General features: G+C 38.2%; 1 protein-coding gene across 5 annotated transcripts in view; it reads left to right on the plus strand.

Annotated features, from left to right (window-relative positions):
- The window catches only part of DROSHA (drosha ribonuclease III), a 123,092-nt gene extending 113,029 nt beyond the window's left edge, over window positions 1–10,063 (plus strand). For all 5 annotated transcript variants that reach the window (XM_070774804.1, XM_070774805.1, XM_019982966.2 and 2 more), the window contains 6 exons: window positions 1,325–1,466; window positions 2,864–2,946; window positions 3,039–3,142; window positions 5,270–5,362; window positions 6,176–6,222; window positions 9,651–10,063. In XM_070774804.1, the coding sequence (XP_070630905.1) occupies window positions 1,325–1,466; window positions 2,864–2,946; window positions 3,039–3,142; window positions 5,270–5,362; window positions 6,176–6,222; window positions 9,651–9,781 (600 nt within the window). In that variant the 3' untranslated portion in view covers window positions 9,782–10,063. The remainder of the gene's footprint in view (window positions 1–1,324; window positions 1,467–2,863; window positions 2,947–3,038; window positions 3,143–5,269; window positions 5,363–6,175; window positions 6,223–9,650) is intronic.
- The last annotated feature ends 859 nt before the right edge of the window (window positions 10,064–10,922 follow it).

Raw genomic sequence — 10,922 nt, forward strand, 5'->3', positions numbered from 1 at the left:
TCTTATTTATCTGTTGTCAAGGATGCAATCTCAGGCATTGAGAATAAATCTTGATTTTCATAAGCTCAGTTGACACTATGGAGCCACAGAGCATAAAACTTGCATCTAATAAGCAAAGTGCGATGTGGAACGGCGGAGGGTATAATACCAGCATCACTTGCAGCTGCTTCCTGAGCCTTGGGCCTGGCATCAGGGATTCCTTAGCAGGAACTGTACTAGACCACGGGTTTGTTTTATCTGTGTAAGAAAAACTTCAAGTTTTAGACACATTATTTCCCCAGATCTTGCAGATTGGGGTTGATGACTTTCAGCTTTTGTTTGGTGAGTTCTCATCTCTGTGTCTATCCACTTTGCCCGGCCTCCCTCCCTACCTTCCCCTAGTGAGTGATCAGTGACTGTTAAATTCCTACGCCATGCTTGTTTTATGGGCGCCTCTACTATGGACTGGTTGTACAGTTTTCACGCACTGTTTAATGCTACTGCTTAGATAGTCCTTAGAGGATTCCTAGCTGACTGAAATTCCTAGTAGAAATTTTTGTTTGGCATTCCTGAAGTTGAAATATGAAAATTATATATTAATTTGATTAAAAATAAAGGATCTCAGCTTGAAAAACTGTGAGTCACAATATATAGTATAAATCTTTAAAAGAACAAAAGTAACGATGTAAATTAATAATTTAAATATTTTAATTAATACCAAAGCATCACTTCCACAAATCCTGTATTATCAAAATTAGCATCAGTGCCGTACAACATGAAGTTTATTTTTGACTTTTAAAGAGTGCTCCTTTAAAACTAGTATGCAGTGACAGAAAGCAGGTCAAGTTCGCCTGGTGGTAGATGGATTGGATTGATTGATCACCAAGGGGCCAAAGCACTTGTTTGGGTGATGGAAATGTAGAAGCTTGTCAGAACTCGTTTATACTTAAAATGGGTGTATTTTGTTGGATGTAAATTATACTTCAATAAGTTGATTTTTACTAGTTTTAATGTTCCTTCTTTTAGTAACATTAAACTTAATGGAATCTTTGACCTTTACTATAGTACCGCCTCTCCCTCAAGACCGCTCACTGCTACTAAACAACTAAATGAACTATTTAAAGGTCAGTTAGGTAAAATTCAGGAGCAGGGGAAGTTATTAAGAAGCTGGAAGCGCGTCGAGTTTGTCACTGCCGCCTGAGGGTGGTGGTTGAAAACATAAGCCATTGCTTGCCTAGATGTCCCTGTCAGTGAGATGGTCTAGGCTGATTGGACCCAACACAGGAACGAGAGAGAGACCGGAAGTGAAATGGCTTCTAAATGTATCTCAATTCTGTTTGGCCAGCTGTTGCGAAGCTCTTTGGTGAATAACAGAACTCAGGCCAAGGTGGCGGAGGAACTGGGCATGCAGGAATACGCCATCACCAACGACAAGACCAAAAGACCTGTCGCCCTGAGAACCAAGACCTTGGCTGACCTTTTGGAATGTGAGTCCTACAGAGAAAGCTTTTCTTTAACCTGCAGATTCAAAGTTTGCCACTTCTCATTATTATGATATTCTGACTAAAGAAACCTCTTTTCTATTTTAATTTTGATTTATGCTTCTCTCCAAAGCTTGTTTGAAAGAGAATGATTTGGAATGAAAACATGTGAATAATGGATTTATGTTCCATCTGTGTTCACTGGTGCCCCCGCCCCCACCCCCTCCGTCTTAATGCTTAGCCATCAAATCTCTTTGTGTGAAACAGTAGCAGAATGTGAAGACCAGTAATAGTGAATTATAGCTGTTTTTTTGCCACCAGCAACCTTTAGATATGGGCATAGAGGAAATACTAGAATTATTATCTATTGTGAACGAACTCAAAGCTCTATGGACAACATTGTCATCTTTTACAGTTTCTGATATGGTCTAGTAGCATTATAAGTAATCCTGTTAAGCTAATTAAAGGATTATAAGCACAATTTTATTGTTTCTGATACTACTTTAAAGTAAGTGGGCCATTCACTGGGCCTTGGAACCTTTTTTAAAATTTTAATATTATGGTATTTTTGACAACTACAGTTATACACAAATATTAAAGTCTACCATGCAAATCAGCTGATTTACAAAGTGTAAAGGCAGTCTGATTAAGGAACTTAAAAGAATCTCTTTTTCAATTAAAGAAAAGTAACTTAACATTAAAAGTACAAAAAAAGTAAGTAGAGTGATCAGTCTCAGTAGCCTTTGTTTTTGCTCAACAGAAGCTTATTTTTAACTCCTTCTTTGAAAACTCACCATTTGTTTACATGGTTAAGATAACCTTTATAATGAAGTTGTCTTTGGGGTCACCATTTATTAATGCAAATTTGGTTATATTGTCATTAAGCCCAGTATTTATTTTTCCTCCGTTTCGGCAGATTGAATGCATAGATGGTCCCATTTCTGTTCATGAAATGTGACACAGACCCTGTCAATGGGTGATCTCAAGATTGGTGTTAAGAATAGCAGGCCTTCGGATGTGCTTGTTCTGGCCTTGTATCTGATCTTTGAGTTTTATTTTGATTTAGTTGATGTAAACATGGTTGCATTCCCTGATGTCATTCTTTCCCTGCTATATACAGCAGCATTTTGTGTATCGTTCTAACTAATTGTTCATTTAGCCCTCAGACAAATGTAATTTGGTCTTTGTGGTTTTTGCATCTTAATCACACATCTCTATTGCTATTTCTAATATTAGTGATAAAGAGTAGTTCTTGTTTGAAGCAAGATGAAATGGTAATGCTAAAAAATAAAGAGGGCTTGGAAGGTGAAAACCTTATTAAAATGTTTCTTAAAAGGCTCGGTCTCACTCTTTCTAGTAAATGGCAGTGCATTGGGGCTTATGTTACCCTTTCTCTTTTTCAGCATTTATTGCAGCACTGTACATTGATAAAGACTTGGAATACGTTCATACTTTCATGAATGTTTGTTTCTTTCCACGATTAAAAGTAAGCTCATATAAAATTTAAATTAGTTGTTTGCTCTATGCTTGGTGATTCTAGAATCCTTTACTAAGTACTGTTTGGGGGACTTGCTACAGGAATTCATTTTGAATCAGGATTGGAACGACCCCAAGTCCCAGCTTCAGCAGTGCTGCCTGACTCTTAGGACAGAAGGAAAAGAACCAGACATTCCGCTATACAAGTGAGTATGTGCTGCCCACAGGCTGTGGGACCCAGGAAGCCTAGAATAACCCTCCGTGTGCCAGGAGGAAGAGCTAACTGCGTGCAGCAGTGGTCATGAGAGCCCTGGGGGGAGACTTCGTGACTCTGACTGGGCCCAGCACTGAAACTCTCTGGGCCTCTGAGCCTTTTTGCTCTAAGTAAGTGGGTCACATGCAATTATCTGTGCTTTCTCCATCTCTAAAATACGGTGAACTGCTCCCTGGGAGAAAGATGAGGAGATCAAGATAAGAGAAATTTGGGTTAAATTGTCTTATATACATTCTTGTTTGTCTTCTTATTTCTTATAGTCCGTGCTGCCTGCACACCTAGCCCAGGCGGCCTGTGCTTGTTTATTTGTAACTGTACTTGGGTGTCTCTCTTTCTCAAGCCCTGCTGGCATCTGTCCCGATCGCCTGACAGGCAGTCGCCGTAGGAAGCCAGGCAGTTCTTCACCGCGGCTGTGTTATTCAAATATTTGGAACTTTTCTTTCCAGGATGTGTACCAAAAGCTGCTGTGTACATTTGAATATCTTTAGTGACACATCTTTATTCTTTGAGGAGTAGCCAAAAGTCATTCAAAGGAAATGCAGGTTGCTGCACACATAACACCGGTTTCGATGAAAACAGGAGGTTTGACTCTGAAGTTGGGTAATTAGCTTGAGACACTCAGAAGGTGGTTTCAGAAGCTGGTTTCAAAGAGGAATTATAAAAGGGAGGGATTATCAAAATAAGTGGGTTGCCTCCCAAGGTATGGTCTGGATATGTGTTTTTAAGGATGTTTAAATATCTAGCTTTAGTACTGGGTTACCCCCGTCTCTGTTTACATATGTGTACAAGTATACACGTTTGTGTGTTTCATATGAAATAAAAGCCTCACCACCACCCCCATCCTGTGGACTTTCTCAGACTTCACAGTACTCAAGGGAAAACACCAGAGTGGCAGCCGGGAATTTTAAATCCTTTTTTATGTTTTTATTTAATAGTCACAACACGTTATAGGCTTTTTCACTAAAGAAAAACTGAGGCCAAGAAAAGGTTGAGTCACCCCACAGCAGGCTGCTATAAATTGTCCCAAGAAGCTGTCACTGCTGAACAATGTTTCCTTTATTTATTGGGAAAAAACCCCAAATGTTTAGAAATAGCACTTTAATATGTGTCTAATAAGCATAATGAACATCCAGACTGTGTTACGTGAAAGGCTCAAAGTATCTCCTCATCAAAGTGATAATTAAAGTTCAATAAGTAAAATGAGGGTGATAAACTTCTCATAGTGCAGGCATGATTACTATAATAAGCGCTACCTTTAAGAAGCCATCCGCATTCTTTCATCCCAGTGAGTACAGACAAAGGAAATGACTGCCCCCTTCTTATAAATCCCCCCATGAAAGCCTGCGACGAGCTTGTTCTTTTTTATCAAGATGATGGGGTTGTTTTACATAGTTTTTTTCCAAGATTACTGTGTTCGTCCCATTATCTTTGCCGGCTACTTTTAATTTCCCTTTTCCATGAAGTTATCAGTTTTACCACACTTGCGATCTGCACCCTGTCATTAATATCGAGCGTACCCGGTGTTTTGTTTTTTGGCAGTTGTGTTGTGTACTCCGATTATAACATACCCTTGAAATGATCTCTGATTTCTCATTAGAAAGAATCCATAAAGGATGTGATGCTATTCACACGGGGCTTGCAGTGTATTACCCAAATATTTGTGATTTTTAGCCGTGTGATTAGCACTGAAATACAATGAACAGACTGAAATGGCTAACTTTAATTTTATAATACTTGGAATAACACTTTGAAATTTTTAAAAAATATTTTATACTTTACTGTTTGCCTTCAGATACTGTTCATAATGGTTTGAGGATATATATATATATATGTACACACACATACACAAGATTCACTATAGAATTTGAAAAATTTCCTACTTCAGAGCTGTCTATATTTGTCATATTAGCAAATCAAAACTGTACTCCTTTAATTTTCTTGTTATTTTTGCCTTCCTCTCTCTCAGCAGTAAGTCACATGATTTTTCGTGGAGTTATGTATGAGCAGTAACAGTTAAGTCGCACTTTACATAATTACTGCTCTTTCCTTTTCCTTTCAGGACTCTGCAGACAGTGGGGCCATCCCACGCGAGGACCTACACTGTGGCTGTCTACTTCAAGGGAGAAAGAATTGGCTGTGGGAAAGGACCAAGGTATGAGAGGACGATGCTTTAAGTTTCTTCAAATGAACATCCTGTGTGTCTGAGAAGTATTCATATCTGCTTGGTATTTCCAAACTCTGCAGCCTGTCTCTTTGAACTTAGAGTTTAGAGTGTTCAAGGGTAGTAGCAAAGTGAATCTCAAGGCTTAATATCCCCACCAAACTCAGCCCCAGACTTGAGAATTGGCCTTGAGCAGTGGGAATGCCATTGCATAAAGGGCTTTGGCTGCCTAGAGAAAACCACATTAGCAGGTGTGCACACAGGTAAGGTCTGTTCACTGCTGCAAGCATTTTATGAAACATGCCGTGCGTGACACAGCCGTTAGACACTTGATCTCTTATTACTATTCACTTGAGCTTTGTGGAAATGCTCACATCTTCAGGTAAAAAGAATTTCATATGTTATCACCTTTCTTTGAACCTTCCAATTTATATCTTAAACTGAGAAGTGATTTGAAGTCTGTCTGTATGTGTATTTTTTTACTCTTTGCCTCTTAAACTTTACACTGAGGATGTTCAAATTTAAGTAAGAAGTACTTCAGACCTAATATAAGTGGAAGGCGTTTTATTGCAGTGTTGAAAGTGTGGAACGAATAACTTAAACAGGCTTTGTACAGATAAATGACATTTCTGCATGCCCTTGTGTATATTCCTATCTGTGCAATTCAGTATGTGACAGTAGAAATAATCAGATAAAATTGTATGCACCAAACATGAAAACTAGCCTGAATAAATTGGAGCCATATTTTGTGTTTTGGGGAAAAAAAGTCTTTAAAGTGTACCTTGTCTTCATTTTCTTTAATAGTATTCAGCAAGCAGAAATGGGAGCAGCAATGGATGCACTTGAAAAATGTAAGCCTATCTCTCTTTCTGTAATTATATGTTCATAATGTAATGAGTGTTTTATGGATAGAAAATGGGAAAGTAGAAAAATGGTAAGTACTGATAAAATGTGATCTTCTTTTTTCATAATTATTCTCCGCACAGAGTGTAGTATAATGTAAGATATGTATAAAATAGGCTTATAATTTTAAAAAAAGTATTCCCAAATGCTTTTTGATTTTCATTTTCCTATTTTGCATAGAGTCCCACTCTCAGCACACGTAACCCATGTGAGTGACTTAGTATATTTCATTCTATATATTTCTCTATAGTTCTAAAATCTTAAACCTGTGAAGGTTTTTTCTTTTTGGTGTTTGGCCACTGTTTAATTAAAGTGGGATATTTACGTACTTCTCTGCATCCATCTTTTCTTGCTAGATAATACATCATGGGCAGCCCTCCAGGTCATAGTAGCTCCAATTCATTCTTTCTTAAAGGCTGTATCATATTTCATGCTGTGGATATGCTGTATTTTATTCAGCTTTTAAAATTTTTGGTGGATACTGTTTCTGTCTTTTTATCACTGTTGATACTAAAAGTCTCTATATTGGTGCTTTTAGTTCTGGGGGATGGATTCCCAAGGGTAGGATAGCTGGGTTGAAGACACTTAAATTACATAATTGACCCTGTAGGGAACTGCAGAGTCTTCTGTAAATTGAAGGCTGAAGCACAAGGAAGTTTTCTTCTGAGGTATATCGTGCCGCCCAGCAAAACCTGTGGGCAGAACCTGACAGTGCAATTCCATCAGGCTTCAGCTGCCAGCTCAGCGTGGGCGAGAGCAAAGTGTGGAGAGCTGAAAGTGAACAGGCTCTGGATGCTCAGCTGGGAGAATCTCCAAGAAAGGCAGGAGGGCCAAGTAGCCATGCGGAAATCTGCAGATGAGAGCTTGGGGGCCAAGGGGAGGGGAGTCGTTCCCAGGCTCCCAAGTCCATGGAATCTTCACTGAGAGTTTTTTGTTTTTTTTTTTAACTTTACAATATTGTATTGGTTTTGCCATACATCAACATGCGTCCGCCACGGGTGTACACGTGTTCCCCATTTCACTAAGAGTTTTGTTGACTCTGTTGAGGAGCTTTTAAAATCCATTATATATATGGATTTTATTATTTATTTTATTACAGTCACATATATTGTAATGAAAATGAGACTCCATTTTTCCACCTGTAAGATTGTTAAAGGTAATCTTTGGAGTTTTCATTTGTTTGCTTTCAGCCATAAAACAGTACTTGGAGAGATGGCTGATTCTAAGACTGGCCTACACATCTGAACTGGTGGGAGATAAAAGTTTAAAGTGCAGGAAAGCAGTTTGACGGTACGGTCAGGTCCTGAATGACGTCCGTACCCTTTGATCTAGAGATTTCCTTTCTAGAAGTCAAACCTAAGAAAACATTTGGCATTATGAGTGAATGTTTCCATAACCATGATGATTGTGACAAGTTGACTTATAATAGTTAAAAAAATCAATCAGTCCTTCAGACTGTGTGTTTGAACATAGAGAAATGTTTAGATAAATTATCCCAGAGGTTGACAAACATTTTCTGTAAAGGACCAGATAGTAAATACTCTTATCACAATTACACAGCTCTGATGTTGTGGCCCATAGACTCAGGCAGAATACAGATGGCTAGTGTCTGTGTTCCAGTCAAACCGTATTTACCAAAACAGGTAGAGGATTAGATTTGTCCCGTAGACAGTAGTCTACCAACCCTAGCTTTGTCCAAATGTTGTAATATCAAAATATTTTTGAAGAGTAATGATACGGGAAAATGCTTATACTACTAGAATAAGTGAAAAAAGTGTATCCATCAAAGTGTGCTTATAGCTGTACTCTCCCAGTGTAAGTTGGGCTCAGGGAATGATTTTAAGTGTTTGTGTGTCTAATTCATATATGTACACATTTACATTGTGTATATGTGTGTCACGTATAAATTTACTTCATAGGAAAAGGGCTCATTATAAGGATATATTCTAAAAGCTTATCTGTGGTTATATCTGAGTGGTGGGATTATGCTCTTAGTATTTGAAACCTGTGTTTCGTACAGTACATAAGGAATCAATTTAATATACTTAGCCAATAGGATCTTACTGCTATTTTATTTCTAAAATTCAGATGCCATTATGTTTCTCTTTTGCTTAAAATCAATCACTGACTCTTAGGCCCTTACCTTAGGCCTCTTGCCTTTCATATTCTTTTCCCACCACCCTGTCGCTCCCTGTCTTCCACTCATTGGGAGCGAAGATGAAGGAGGGTTTGGGAATATACTGTATATGTTTATAATGCTTCATCCGTAACAAAATCAAGCACTCTCTCAAATATGCCATGCTCTCTGATTCTCTTTAACTTTTTTAAAATTTACTTTTCTTAAAAATTTATCTGTTTTTAGTTGGAGGACAATTGCTTTACAATATTGTGTTGGTTTCTGCCGTACTCAACATGAATCAGCAGTAGGAACACATATGTCCCCTCCTTATTTTTAAATATGAAGTAGTACCTCTTGAGTTGAACAGACCTGTACCCAGTTACCAGACAGCTCATGTCCCTCTCATTTGCTCATGCGTCTCTCTGTGATGTTTGTTGTTGAAGTGTGTGTTTGTCGAATAAGTGTATGAGATGACTCTTTTCGTGTTCCATGTTTGGTTTCTTACTCCATTGCTACACTCATTACATATCACAAGTAACAACTGAATTGTAAAATTTTTACATCTTAATCAAGATTTCCACCCTGTCAACACCCTTGAACGGGGTCAAATATCAAACTAAATATAGCTTCAGCTGTGCTACTGAGGGACATGTCCTTTCACCAAATGAAGGTGCTGTACTTGGGTTGCTATTGCTCATAAGCTTTGGGTCTCTTGAGGAAACTTCACAGATTGAATTATCAGAAACGGTGACTTAAGATGTGGCCTCCTCCTTTTGTCTGTCTGATCTTTTTCCTCTATTCAGAAAGAGGGAAATTGTTGGTAAATAATGATGTGATAATATTGTTATTTGTTTGAAGTTTTGGGTTTAAGCTTTGTAAAAATATACAACTCATTTTTGCTATAGCCTTTAATCTCTCCCTAAAAGTCACTTGTTGCTAGGAGAACCGTGTTAAAATACCTAGCTGGAAACATGCTGAAGTCACATGCTTGTTTTAACAGCTGTGTGTTCTGGTGCCTTTTATGCTCGGGTTCACATCAGACATTGAAATCCAGAGCCAGGTGCCCATGCAGACTTCCACTGTGTTCCTGAATGCTAGAAGAAAATGAGCAATTTTTTTTTCTCTTGCCTTACAAAGTGCAACTCTATATTCCTGTGAAATACATGTTTGTTTGCGTGTGTGTTGCATTTAGTTTGCATCATTCTGTGCACTGGTAGCTCTCCTTTATTAAGTGTAAAATATATCTCCTTGTGTCAGATAACTTTCCCCAGATGGCCCATCAGAAACGGTTCATTGAACGGAAATACAGACAAGAGTTAAAAGAAATGAGGTGGGAAAGAGAGCATCAAGAGAAGGAGCCAGATGAGACCGAAGACATAAAGAAATAGAGGAAGGCACGGACGGAAGTGGTGGTGTATTTACTTGCCTAATAACTGTGACTGCTGCCCATTGAGACCTAGCCTAGTTTTTGTGGAGACGCTGAATGAAGGCTGCCCATTGAAATAAAACACAAAGTCACATCATTCTCGTTTTACTGATCTCATATTTGGTTTTTAGCTGGATGGCCTTTATTACAAAGTGTTTGATTTCTATTTAATGTAAAACTTCACTTGGATAAATGTGTCTATTCCCAGTTATTTTGCTTTTTAAACAATAAAATTAAAAATGTATATTCTGTGTGGAATAGATCCTATTCTTTCTATCTTTCTGAGACTGTGACTCCAGACTTTCAGTGGATAAGCAAAAAAAATCACTTTACCACATATTTGGATTATGCTCTATAAATACCTGTACTGTTTGAAATCTCTGGATTAATCTCCATTTTCAGCTTTCATCTTGGTGTTTATCAGGTTCTCAGCTGCAAACATTATGCTTACCCTCACTAACCAGTGAGTCCTTTGTAGAGGGAATCCCTTTAACATTTAACTGGCTAATGGGAGGGGGAAAGACTGATATTTGAGTCACATATGTTCCTTGAATCACTAGAATCAGGAGAAATCATGATTCCAAGCCAGATGACACTTTAAACCAGGTGCTCTTACCCTGGGGTCAGTGGACCCTTTTAGAAATTTATAGACAGACTTCAAGAATGTCTCAGAATATCTTGAAATTATGTTGGATTTGGGGAGGGAGTGGGCAGAAGGAAGAGGAGGGTTCATAGCTTTTGGCAGCTCCAAGCAGCTCCTTTATTAGGTCCCTGTAATAAAGGGCTAACATTGCATTAAAAGATGTAACATCTTTTTAATGTTAATTTTAAACTGAACCTCACTGGCTTCTTATTAACAAAGACAAAACTTCTTTTTTAAAACAAATATGTTTTTTTCATTACTCTAATGGATATCTAGTGAATGTCTGCTTTGTGTCTGGCACTGTTATAGGCCCTGGGGCTATAGCAGTGAAAAAAATAAAATTCCCTGCCCTTGGGGGAGCGTGCTAGTACAGGAAGACACACAATGACAGGAAATAAAATGTGTTATGTCACAAGGTGACGTAGATGATGGCCAGAATAAAGTAGGGAGTAACATGGTG

This window comes from Bos indicus, chromosome 20, assembly GCF_029378745.1.
Source record: "Bos indicus isolate NIAB-ARS_2022 breed Sahiwal x Tharparkar chromosome 20, NIAB-ARS_B.indTharparkar_mat_pri_1.0, whole genome shotgun sequence".
Classification (NCBI taxonomy): Eukaryota; Metazoa; Chordata; class Mammalia; order Artiodactyla; family Bovidae; genus Bos; species Bos indicus.